Source organism: Lutjanus erythropterus, chromosome 21 (assembly GCF_056507025.1).
Source record: "Lutjanus erythropterus isolate fLutEry1 chromosome 21, fLutEry1.hap2, whole genome shotgun sequence".
NCBI classification, from domain to species: domain Eukaryota; kingdom Metazoa; phylum Chordata; class Actinopteri; order Lutjaniformes; family Lutjanidae; genus Lutjanus; species Lutjanus erythropterus.
Genome location: NC_139337.1, coordinates 8996353 through 9010266, shown reverse-complemented (window position 1 = coordinate 9010266; position 13914 = coordinate 8996353). Strand labels below are relative to the sequence as shown.

The window sequence follows — 13914 nt, the reverse complement described above, 5'->3', positions numbered from 1 at the left end:
GTCAATGTATAGCTAAGCCTGTTATCCTGAAAACAAAAGTCCACCGCTCCGAAAATACACACTCTGGAGTTGAGCTCTGACTGCCTGCCAAACTCCATTAATATATTGCTCAATTTAACTGTTCTAAACATCTAGTCTGTAACATGAAATGGGATCAGAATGGAAATTTCAAAGGAAGACAGAGTAGCGAGTATTTCAACTTAACATATTTCTTTAATTTCTGATGACATATCATGGTCATTTTATGATTTATAACAGTAAATATATTACAGATTTATTCTTTAGGTATTTGTTAATGATTTCCAAATGAATTGTAAATCTTTTATATTATATCTCTCATTACATAGAGAGATGGACCAAATATTTGTAACACTTCATTAATGGTCAATTGGTTTGTAAACCATCTATAAGCATTATTTAGATGGTTAATGAAGGTGCAGCTGATGATTATAATGCCTTCCATGCTTTCATACACAGCTTACGTACGTGCGTTATGTACATGAACTTGTGTGTACTTATTTTAACCTAAAGTAAGATCTTTTCCCAAACCCTACCGATGTAGTTTTTGTGCCTTTTTTATTTTGAAAGTCCGAAAGATGTTGCAAATTCATTATTGCTAATTTGACAGCAGAGTCCTGCAGGTGCAAAATTGACATTAAAGGGGTACTTAATGCATCATATAACCCTTTTCCACACACATGAGCTAGCCTGGCTTGACTCGGCATGTCAGCCTGACACAGCATGGATTTCCATTTCCATTACTACCCACTTTAAGGTGTCTTTTAATTAAGGACTGAGCCTGACGGAGCTTGAGTTGAGCCACTGTGAAACCGCATACAAACAATTTTCTCCAAATTCTTCACGATAAAAGTCCAAAAGTTATCCAAAAGTTTTTATTGTCAAGCAGCGAACATGGAAAAAGTAAAACCAGGCAGATATCTGAATGTAAAAAACAGCTAAATAAGAGAGAAACTAAATTTAAACCACAGAGTTTCAGTTAGAAGCTACTCAGCACAGTTTGGCATTCAAAAGTGGTAACAGAAAAGCCAATCAGTGCAGCATGATTTGATTCGGTGCGGCAAAAATTGGGAGTTAGGAGTGAGAATGTGTTGAATATAAATATTATTTGGATAGTTGTTAAGTTTCAGCTGATGTTGATGCGTAATAAATGGTTTATAAAGCATATCTAAACATTTGAATGTTAACAGTAAAATAACGTTAAATAAAGTTTAATTAACTATCAATTTCCCATTTATTAATGATGGTTATTATAAAGTGTTACCAAAACTCATCTCATGCTTCAGCTAACAAAGTGAAGCAGCAGATTAAAAGTAAAGGAATGTACACGGCGTCCCTCAGTCGACTGCAAAAGCCGATCGAGCCTCAGAGGGAATAATGGAACGCTGTTGCCGCTGTCGTCTGCTTGTTCTGCTTTTCCCGACTTCACACAGTCTGTCATATTGCCGGCTGTATTTCTGTTTGGCCTCTTCTTTTCTTCTGCAGTCAAGTTCTTCATTCCAACAACTTTTCACTCACACACACACTTCAGTTTGGTTCAGCTCAGCTCTGTTTGGTTCAGTGCAGGCAGCCAGTGGGACTTCTTTTATGTACAAACGACCAGAGAGGGTGCAATCACACTTGTCAAAGTGCTAGATTGTGTGAGCGTGTCTGTGTGTGTGTACGTGTGTGTATTCCAGACAGACCCACTGATCCACAGGACTGCTGCCCACCTGTTTTTTTTTTTTCCTGCTTTACCAGGCAGAAATATAGTACAGTACGTCTGCAGGCGGCCAGTGTTAGGAGATGATGGCCGGACACCACCGCACCACTGCCAGGTTGTCGGCGCTCACCGACCGCTTCTTGGCTTGTTTCCTCAAGTCCTTGTATTTGTCGTCACACAACCGTGAAATGGCCTGGAGGTCAAAACACAGCAGAAATGACAGAAATGAGAAATTAAAAATATTTGGTTTATTTAGAATAGTAATTGGTTGAGTGTGTGTACAGTTTGAGACATGACAATCTCAAATATGCAGAGAAATGTTTCCACAAAACAAAGAGTCAAGAGTATGTCAGATGATCAAGCTTTAAGACTGCACAGTTTTGGCTGCTCATTAGTTTTGGATTTGTCCTTATGTGATTATTGGCTAAAAGTATTCAGATGGTTTTCTAGGATATTTCAAAGATACCCAACCATTTGTTCTTGGCAATCTTTATGTATAAAAAAGTTATACTCTTGAATTGAAAATCATCAGATTCTTCATGTTTTAAAAAAGGTTAAACACATTTTTTGGATGTTTGGTGGTCTAGTTTGAGAAATCTACATCAATCTGTTTATCTTATCCATTTAAAGTATTTATTTTTATGAAGACAGCCCACTTCATCCTTAAACTTATTTTGTTTCATCTTTAATCGAGTATGCGCTTTTTCTTTTACTGTTACTCTTCTGACTTTCCTTTCAAAACTGAAAATAAAAAATTAAAAAATAACAACATGATCTGAGTAACACTGCAGTCTGATGCAAGCTACTGAGCAGTGTGAACCAAAACAGAAAAAAAGCTATTAAAATCATGATGATGTGACATTTGTTTCATCCTAAGAAAAAGATGTGTAGGCCACAGCATCTCTGCTGCCCCACAGTAATGTTTCATCACTCATTTTCCCTTTTCAGAAAATTGCAGCTTCTACAATTTGGATATTACACTTGGCCATATTGCAATTTTGATAATGTTTTGATTAATTGTGAAGCCCTAAACCTAAGCAAACAAATCTGCAATTGAACCCTAAAAAATTAAATACACAAATTAATAAATGTTCATTTACATCTAAAAGCCAAAGGTGTACATGTTTGTGGTCCAAAATCTATGATAGTAAAAGATAGTTAAGTGTTTTCCCCTCCACATCCAGAATCCACCCACACAGTTGTTTTCACTTTCATGTTGTGTGATCAGAGCTCTTCTCAGGACTGTGTGGGCGTCTACAATCTGGATCTGACTGGCAACTACTTCACTCTTGTTAGTTTTGTTGCACCTGCCAGTGTAGGACACCTTAGCCTGTAATAATTTTTGTCAGTCTATAAAGTTTTGTGACATATACACGCATACATACAAACCAGGTCTATCTCTACCTGACTCTTATCAGCCAGAACAACTGAAAACACCTGTGCAGATGTGCAGGCCCTGTAAGACTTGCACATAATCAGATCCGCATGAGTTGCTGTAGTAACTATGTTCACTGGTGATGCCAGTCGTATTTAAGCGTCTTTCCATGGACCGTTGTTCTTTGTGTTGTACTCCATTCTCTGCTAGTAGTGCCTGCTCAGCTGCTCTGAGGCACTTCTGTCCCTCTGGATTTGATGTCTACATTGTATGTCGTGTTATGAATGACACAAGAGACACTTTGAAACTCGATTTGAGCAGCCAGACTGAAATGCATTCGTAGAAATCCAATTTGAATCTCATTTCAAATCACCTCCCAGTGTGGCTTGGATTCAATTCAACAAAAAATGTGGTTTGTGTGATGGAAGTCTGTCTCTTTAGTGCACTGCTCCAGTAACACTACATATAGAGCAAAAGTACACACACTTCACAGTAGACATTCTGACTTGTTGTAGGTGAACTAATAATATGTCATTTTTCATTCATATTCATTCATTCATTCACTAAACCATGTCAGTGAGACATCATGCAAAGTCCTGTAAATGAAATGCAGTGGAATGTTAAAAATTAGAGCCTTGCTTTTCCTGCTGCGACAAGGTCAACTTTGCTTAAACAGAGAGGTGTTTTTTTTTTGGACAGAGAAAAAAGGAGGCAATGACGCATCTGCCAACATCAACTGAGCACTTACCACTGCTGAGATTTGTTTCAAACACTAACTGCAGTGAGGCAGACAGGGAGGGGGAGACAGATGTTGAGGCAGTGAAGCTAATTACTCAGCAACACGGCCCTACACCCTGTCCTTCACCCAGCAGACAGCTACAGTCTGTGTTTTGTGTGCGTGTGATGCTGAGGCACTTCAAAATGCTAATTAGCGTGTTGGCCTCAGTTCACTGTATTCCACATCCTCAGGCAACAATATGTGGGGTTTGGATTTCAAGAATTCTTTTCTTATATTTTCTGTACGACCTGATCTCCAAAATCAAAACCCAGCTCCTCACCTCTAGTTTCTGGGCCTTGTCCCTGCTGAGCGGTTCCAGGGGGAAGCAGAGGTTGTTGGCCTCGGCCAGCGAGCGCAGGTCAAAGTAATACTTGGCGTAGACGCTGGACGGCACGTTGATGTTGAACTGCAGCAGCTCCAGAAACTGACGCTCCAGCTCATTCCTTTGTCAGAGAGAGAAGACGTTTGAGTTGAGGAGTGAGTCCTTTGACAATCTTAAAAAAACATGACATTTAGCTAAAAACAACCTGACCTAGCATGGACTAAAATAAAGGTAGAATAATCTGAAATATTTGATGTGGGTTTGCATGAGGTATCAACAGTCGGTGTATTAGCTACAACAGATGGATACCCTGTCATCAGACCTCCTTTTCAGACAGGAAACTGCTGTAATAAAAGCCAAATATCACTCTCTCCAAACCAACCAAACTCCATCAGTATTTTACCTTGGAGAATGTGGGAGTTGCTGCTCTGCCACTGATTCGTTTGTTTGTGTTATTGTGTGACTTCAGTGAATCTGAATTATCCTTTTAAAACTTGGCCCCGGTTAATTACTGACAAGCTGTATGACCCTCTTCCTTGCTTTTTGTATTAATAGGTCACTCCTGAATGTTAAGATTGTATAATACCTGTTCTCAGGACTGGATGACTGTGTGTGTATATATATCCACAGTAAATGCTAATTTTGGAAAGACAGCTATTTTGCTCCATTTGTTTGGAACAATTCGTGGATTAGACTGAAACTTCCCTGATACTGATAAGGAATTTCAATTGATTTTAGGTGTGACACCTTAATGTAATATGCTTTTTTCAAGTCTTTTTTATACCGATGCATAGATATTTCAAAATGTGTTCTTTGTAATTTGCTGTTGTCTGTAAGAACATGTAAATCTCTATTTTATAGTTATTTATTTAGTATTTCTTTGCCATTCTGTTTTTATTGATATTTGATTTATTCTACTTTTAACATTGTACTCAGGACTCACCTGTAAGATCTCGAGCTCAATGTGACTTCCTAACTAAATAAAGTAGACAAAATATAAAAACACAAGTCACACTATAACACAAATAAACAAATATATCAAGGCAGTGGTAGAGCAGCAGCTCCTGTGTTCTGTGAGGTTAAATTACAGATTTCATCTGTGGAGTTTGGTTGGTTTGGAGAGAGTGATATTTGGCTTATATAACAGCAGTTTCCCATCACAAAAGGCTGTCTGATGCCAAAGCAAAGCAGTGAAAATATTCCAAATATAGCGTGCACTTCAACTGATATTGATTTTGTTTTTGGGTGGACCTTATTTTAAGTGGCTAAAAAACATTTTGTTGCTGACACTGTTCAGAGCAGCTCACTGCTTAGCCTCCATGCTGTTACTCCTCTCTGCCGCTCCAAACTGGTTGTGTGTTAACAGACGTCTCATTTAGATGCTTTGACATGTCAATCAGTACCTCATACAACCCTGCATCAAATAATCTGAACTATCCCTTTAAGGTTACTGAAATTTGTCTACAAATAAACTCTGTACAGAGAGCCTGAAGAGACTAGAGAGGGAACGTTAAAGCTCAGGAGACCATCCTGGCAAATCTGTCACCTCACACAGACGGTGGGTGTTATTTTCACATGTACACTGCCAATACGCATACACCAAAGTAAATCCCCAGTACACCCACCACACATAAGCCTTTCCTCATCCTGAAAATGAGTGATATCTAAGCAAAAGAGCTGTGAGCATTATGTGTAAAAAAGAAAATTAATCCCACGTCCTGAAAATGCTATTGTCATGCATCGCCTCACGCTGCACGGCCCTGTGATCTCCTCTGCTGCGAGCTGACAGCCACTTTCATCTGTTCGTCTTCAGTCATGACCGACTCATTCTGCATTGTAACCTGCATAAGAAGCGCTATCCATCTCTTCCTCCGAGCCTTTGTTCCCCACCCACGCACATTTACAGGCATGCAGCAACAGACGAGCTAAATTTAGACTCCGCTGTAGCCAAACTCTGCCTAATAATGCTGCTTCTTTTTTATCTCGCCGTGGCATTCATTCAGCTATTCTCAGTTATTTCTTTTCTCCGCTCCTCATAATTCTTCCCAGACTCCCCTGCAGTTATTTCACAGCCACTTGAGACTGTCGGGGGGGTGGGAATTCTGCCAGATAGGTTCCTGAGCATGGGTTTAAAAAAAAAAAGACTAAAATTGATCTTCCAAGGAAATCTCTGGTCAAACACTGAGTCACAGTCCGGTAAATTGCCATATGGGAGCGCAGCAGAGCCAAATGCTGGGGAGAGTCCCAAACAGGTGGATTACAGGCACTCCTGTGTAAAATCTGAGCCCAAGGACAAGAATATACAAGTACTGGTGCAGGAGAGTGTGAACGCAGCAGAGGTCGGAGGTTGCAGCAGCGGCAACACGTCTGCAGCATTGTGTTCCCACTCAGAATAAGCCAGCCAAGATTCCTGTGGATTACAGACGGATGTGGTATACAAGACAGAGTGGCTGGTCTTCGTGCTCAAGATGCTTTGTCCCCGTCTTACACACAGCAATGGTGATTTAAATAGCAACTGAAGATGATAAAGCCTTCCCATACAATCTAAGGTTTAACCCTGAAAAAATATCCAATCTATTGCTTCAGACATCTCTTGTGCTGCAGTAGAAACCTTTTTATAACACCTAATATCCAGTAAAGGCCACACATCTACTGTCAGCTTGTCAGGATCAACTAAACCAGCCTTGTTTTAAGCTTGGTGACTATGGAATGCCATTTCAGTCGATATTACATGAATAAATACATAAATATGCCTTTGAAATAAGGCAAAGAAATAAATCCTGACCCAAATACATAAGGAAATAAATATATTCATGAATGTAAATATAAATATATAAATGAGTCAATATAGTTTTTCTTGGGACAAGTTTTATTTATTTCAAGGGACTTTTATTTCATAATTACATGTTTATTTATTTATTTTAGCTTGGTTATCAGACCAAAGCAGTAAGATCGAATACAGCCTGTGACTGTCAGAGGCCAGTTTGTTTCACAGGCTTATTTATTTATTTATAGGTGACACAATAGCACATGGATTCATATTTATTTATTGAGAAAGCTGGCAACTGACAGCGCTATAGTTCTACTGATATACACATAAATCTCTTTCTAACAAAGGGTAGACAACATCTTATTAGGTGACGATGTTTCATCATAAGGCTGAGTTGGATGTAACTGAGCCAACCTACTGTACCGCTGCATTTCTTGGGACCGATCCAAGAGCCACAACAAAAGACAGTCAAGGGTATCAGACAGATTGGGCAGAGGTCGCTCTAAACATGTCCAGACCACCATACATGTGACTCTCTACACCTCTTGAACCCATTCTGACCCCACAAACGCAGACTATTCTCAGCATGGAATGACCCTGAATGTCAGTCATTGACAGGGTGAAGGGTGAAGACAGATACACTAGTTAAGAGGAATGACGAATAACAGTAGCTGAGACTGTATACCATGTAAGATCAACAGCACACGTTAAGGAGAGCTGAAACAATTAGTTTATAAAGTTATAAATGTGAATATTTTCTGGTTTCTTTAGTCCTTTTGACATTAAACTGAGTATCTTTGTGTTGTGGGCAAAACAAGACATTTGAGGATGTCACCCTGGGCTTTGGGAAACTCATTTTCACAATTATCTGCCATTTAGACCAAACAACTATAATTAATTAATTAACTGTTAAACCAACACGTGGTACTGGCCAAAATCACTGGATCAGATATCTGAGGCAAAAAAAGTATAATCCACTGTGATCTTTTAGCCTAAACTGTCACACACAAACTACAATATGCAATATGCAGTACATGTGTTGCATGAACAGTAAGAACAGAGAACATGAGTGAGACTTGTCAACATGTCAACTGTGTGAAGTTATTTTAAGGTCAAGTGCAAATTATGTATTCACACAATTGATTTATATTTCATTCTGAGTGTTTGAATTGAGCTGACCTATCAGAAATGCTGCCAAAAGTGTGTGAAAAGGTTTAAATAGCAAGAAGCAGCAGGATTGCATAACTAAGCCATGTTGTATTTCTTCCTTCACGGGAGCAGAATATTTGTTTCACATGGCATCAGCAGATACTCAAGGTTGTGGTATCGTTATTGGTATCAGACATGAAAATGTGGTATTGAGCTATCCTTGGTTATTTTGCCTCTCACTGAACTTTCTGACACTGTGGAACAACCACAGAAATAATCTAAGAAAATATATATATACAGTACGTGCTCCTGTGCTAATTCTATTTAGACCATTGTATGTCACATTCAGTCATGTGGCCCAACACCTCCCACACAAGGAAGCTGGTTTCCTTTTGAGAAAAGCTGGTGGAACTGTTCTCTCAGTCATAAGATCACTGCAGAACAGTGGCACAGAGCACTGCTTCCAAAGGAAATGTACCATGAATTTCTCCCAATATCACCAAGTTTCCAATTAGTCACCTGCTGTGCAGCAGAGTTCTGGACAGGAGATTTCCAAAAGTCTACCGGTCATTCTCCGTCCTGGAGTGAGGCGCTCTGCGTTTCACATGCTTGGATTTGAAATATTACAACAATCCACACTGTAAATCTTTTGTAAGACACTAGAAGGGCTCTCTGAGAGCACAGAACTTCACCAAGGACAATAGTTCGCTCCTGTATGAAAGCAAACTTCACGGCCAATATTATCACTTGTTCTTATGAACCATAAAGGTGGAACATTCTTTCTTAATCTGGAGTTTATTGCAGATTATTCACAAGAATATATATCAGTGGAATACTTTTTCACATCAACCTTACATGCCAGATGCCCTAATGAAAGTGAAAAATAATTTGTGGATCAACTGGGTTCTTCCTTTGCCCATTCTACTGCCTTGCACCTAGTTTCATGAAAAGGAGTTTTTCCATAATCCTGCTGATAAACAGCTAAACAAACATCACCGAAGACATAACCTCCTTGAAGCTGGTAATGAAATGCAAAGATTTTTGTTAGAGCTCAAGGATAAACAATAATGAGTTTTGATGAGTAATACTGAGTGTAAATAAAACTTTTGTTGGTTGACAAAAACTCCCCAGGACTCCTTTAATAGCATTTAACACCCAGATGAATCTTAGCTCTCACACATAGGCTGACTATAAAGTTAATTTATCTGAAACCAATTTATTTTTTCACATTCTCAATAGATTATGCCATCAAAATGAAATATCAAGGCTATGAGTTAATAATTGTTGAGTAAAATTACATTTTTCATCTGCTGCCACGTTCATAACACAAAGGCATAATTATTTTTGTCATGTCATTCACAAAGATGATTATTATGCAAGAGAAAATGGAACTGGTTAAAAATGAGACAATTCATAGACAATACTGTAAACCTGTATGTTAATAACCACCAGCTCCAGATGCTTCAGCATAACAGAGTCTGTCAGTCTAAAGGCCTTTGTGTTTTATGTGCACTGCATTTCTTCTACCTTCCTATCAATAAAATGTAATATTTTGGGTCTGTTTTCAGCAAACTCACATGTCCTCCACAGTGATATCCTTGAGAATTTGGCAGTAGTCGACATTCCAGACCGCCTGGTCGTCCCAGACCTTGGATGCCAGGAGGATGGCTCCTAACACGATCCGCTTCCAGTTGGCAGGGCAAATGTCGATCTCAGCGTAGGTCAGGAGTCTCTCCAAATACACCTTGAACAAAGACATACGTCACGTGTAAGATCCCTGTGGATTCTGTCTTTTCTTCCATATAATGAACATTAAAACAACAATACAACAGAATCAATGTATTATCCATTACTTATGTAATTAGCACATCCTCCCTTTGTTTCTGTGTTTAATTAGTCTCTGCTCTCTTTGTCTGCATTCATCTGCAGAGTTAGTTTGCAGCTTTCCTGTTGTGCACTCTCCTGCCTCCTCCTCCTCCAGGTAAAAACCACAACAACATGTCAGAAGCTGCTGAAATCCAGCTTCCCAGGAACTCGCTCATTAAAATATATATGTGGATTGAACACTGCACCTCTCTGCCTCTCTCGCCATTTCCATTTCTCTCTCGTTCTCAGTAGGCAGAATTCCCACAGTCACAGTCAGATCACAAAGCACGCTGAGCCTGCAGGCACCTGTTCCTTACAAGCTGGAATACTTGTACAGAAGCTCATTCTTCTGATCCATTGATCATCGCTTTGTTAGAAAGACAGAATGTATTCCATTTGATTTTATAGTCTTTGTCAAACATGAAAGCTGCAGAGATCTGCTACATGCACATAGCAGGTGTGGCCTGCTAATAGAAGCTATTGTACAGTATACCTCATATAGTTTCCTCCTAAAAACTCATTTATCTCCCACTACTTCCTCCCAAATGACCGAATTCATGCAAACTATTAAATACTCTCTCTCTCTGTAAAAAGTAGAGCTGCACAGATTAGCTGATCAGTTGTAAATTATTAAATTAATCACCTGTTTTGATATCTGATTACCAAATTTGATCTTTTAGGGGGAAAAAAGTCCATTCCAGCTTCTTAAATGTGAATATTTCATGGGTTCTTTAGTCTTCTATGACTGTTGACTGAATATCTTTATGTTGCAGACAAAAAGACATTTGAAGATGTCATCTTGGACACTGGAGAACACTAATCAACTTTTTTCACAATTTTTAGACATTTTATAGATCAAACAACTAATTGATTAATCAAGAAAATAATCAATAGCTTAATTGACAATGAAAATAATCCACAGTTGCAGCCCTAGTAATAAGTACAATTACATAGACATTATCTTTTTGTATATAAATTTATATCTAGTTTTCAGAATGGATTTGATACTTTTATTTAGTCATTTTAATAAATATTTAACATATTTATGTCTACTTCAGTTTGTAACAGACGTGGTCTAAAACAAACAATAAGTGTTATTCTTGTTAGAGTATTTTTCCCTGGCTGACTAGGAACTACATTTTTATTTTCCATAAATAAAATTTACCACAGGCTTGAGGGCAGTACAGACCAGCTACAGAAGCTCAAAGCTTTCAAAACTGTCATCTCAGATGACAAGTCTGACAAAAAAATAGCTGGTTTGCAGAGATGCAGTATTTTGGAGTGGAATATACACTGCATTCAACTTATTATAATTCCGTCTGAATCTGCACAGTGGCAGAACTGTCTGTATACACCACTTAAAAAGCTGAACAGAATCCTAGAACACTGCTGGAAAGTAGACATCTGATCTGTTACATGATGATTATGATCTTTTAATTACCAGATGTATGATGCTACCTTGTGGTTCAGACAAACAGAGAGGCAAAGATAAGTGAGATATGAAAAAGAAATGTAAATATATATATTTTTATATATGTTACAGCCTGGTTTGACTTGCCCGTGAGCACAAATCAGGAGGCTAATTGGACAAGTCGTGCCGGTTTGGGCTCTGTGCCGGTTCGGGCTCTGTGCCTGCAGGCGATGCTAACCTATCGCTGCTGTGGCTCAGAGCCTGCCAACAGAACACCACATATACACTCATCTGGCAGCAGGCAACAAACACAACTGAAGAAAACCCGCGTGAAATGAGAGTCGGACCACACGCTGAGCGATATGAATGCAACAGCAGAGACAGAAAACTATACAAACAAGCACAACACAGACCCCAGAGGCACTGTGGTTGGCAAACAGTAGCCCTGGGCAACCACAGTGAACCCAAATGATTTCATTTTGCAATTCTGGGGCCGATGTCACAGATGAGGTTTTGTACTAAAGGCTCAAAAGTTCAGCTACCCCCAGACAGTGTTGTTATAAAAATGTTTGATACTGATTAAACCACACACTAGCTTCATATCTGAAGGAAATCTTGCTCTGATGAGAGAGCCACACCACATCTATTATTTATAACAGTGGAAAGCAAAAGCATCTCATGCTTGATTTAAGGTTGGTGCAGTTCACTCAGTTAAATAATGGAATCAATTAATGGCCACTTTACTGACTGGTGGTTGCTTTTCAGTAACTACTGTACACTGTTAGTCAGCATCCCAAGTTTCCCATCCAAACCATCTACATGTGGTGTTTCTCCTTTGAACTAACCAGTAAAACGTTCTGCTGAGAAAATACTGAGCCAGTGTTAACAGTAGGGCTGCTTGATTATGGCAAAAATAATAATCATGATAATTTTGGGCAATATTACGATGATGATATTTGAGAACCTGTCTTATTTTTACAATGGATTTCCTTGAAATATTCAACTGAAAAACAAATTAAAAAATAAAGGGCATCATGGGCTTTATTGTGTTCTTTTAATCAGTTTTACCTGCTTGATATTGATATTGATGATGAATTGGTGATTGACAGATCACCACATAACAAAAATACATATTTTCCCCTGGCCTGTAGTGCTATTTATCCTTCTAGATTTTTTTTGGTGTAGTTGCACAGTTTTGGAGATACATAGAGAGAGCCAAGACATGCTGCACAAGCTATCATACCCTTTGGCTCTCTTCTAACTCATTTGGATGTGGTTTTGGGTCAGCCAAATTGCATAACAACCTTCCCAAAATGAGAGCACCACTGAGAACTGGAATGCCACACCATAATCACTTTAACTCGATTATCTTGTTTTCATAGTGGTGGGAAGCCAAACTGGTAATTAAAAATAAAACTCAATTAATCCCTGAGTCATGATTAATAGCATACAGTAACTCTCTTCCTCCTCCTTCATGTATTATCTATTACCAGAGCAAGATTATGCAGTTAGTGTCAGTAAAAATTAAAATGCAGCAGCATATTAGTAGTCTAATATGGCATGTACACTTCTGCTAAATAAGTTAATGTTTCTAACCCAATATAAACTAATAGTTTCTGTGTGACACACTGTTTATCAGTGTGTCACACAGAAACTATGACATAGATCTATGACCTCTGCCCCCTGGAGTTTAACCTGTGGAGCTGAAGCTTCACATGTTATAATGGGTTTCCTGTGCGTGTCATGTTCTTGGTGCTTTCTACTGGAAACCCTGAGCAATGATTTATTTTTATAGAAGAAGACATGCAGATTTTCTGCATCACTGTCTTCTCCATCCCCTACAGAAGCCTTCCCTTCCCTGACCTGTGATATAATGACTCGGAAGGGAAGGAAAACATCCAGCTTTCATCTCAAGTCCCCCTGACTAAAGTTAGCTGTGTCAGCGAAGTTGGCTCCACGACCACCAGCCAGCAACAGCCCTACTCAATTACTGCTGGCATGCCAGACTTTCCTCTGGGGGACTAGAAGGGTATGTGGATAAAGACACAGAAACGCTCACAGATACTTTGCATCAGTGTGCTTGCTTTCCCATCACTGACACAAGGGCTTACCCACTCGCTCATACATGCACTTCACACATGTGAGCATCTGTCAGGAAGAAGAGTAACTCAATACTAGGCCACCAAGCCACCCATATTAACCAGAGTGACAACGTGTGGAAAGACATGTTTCAGGGCAGATGAGTAAGGAGGGATGGGAGAGTTCACTTCTCATTGAACTTGATAAAAGTAAGTATAAATAAGAAGAATATTGACCTTATTCTGTCTTAATTTAAGTTGGAAGAATGAGGAATTTAAGAGTCACAGGGGAGAGAGAGAGAAAGAAATGAGATAGAGAAGCAAAGTGGAGCAAAGTGTCCTGGTTTTCACATTTGTAATACAGGTGAGCTGCACAGGCAATGTGGGGAAAGAAGCTACTGTCCAATAAAGCACCAGTTATGTCCTCGCTAAGGCACGGACATAC

At 39.1% G+C, this 13914-nt stretch overlaps 1 protein-coding gene across 4 annotated transcripts in view; it reads right to left on the bottom strand.

The window, feature by feature from the left end:
- Positions 1 to 1750: 1750 nt before the first annotated feature.
- Positions 1751 to 13914, bottom strand: part of ccny (cyclin Y) — a 50530-nt gene continuing 38366 nt past the window's right edge. For all 4 annotated transcript variants that reach the window (XM_084747398.1, XM_084747400.1, XM_084747399.1 and 1 more), the window contains 3 exons: positions 9692 to 9858; positions 4154 to 4316; positions 1751 to 1913 (listed from right to left, as the gene is read on the bottom strand). In XM_084747398.1, coding sequence (XP_084603524.1) covers positions 1797 to 1913; positions 4154 to 4316; positions 9692 to 9858 — 447 coding nt within the window. In that variant the 3' untranslated portion in view covers positions 1751 to 1796. The remainder of the gene's footprint in view (positions 1914 to 4153; positions 4317 to 9691; positions 9859 to 13914) is intronic.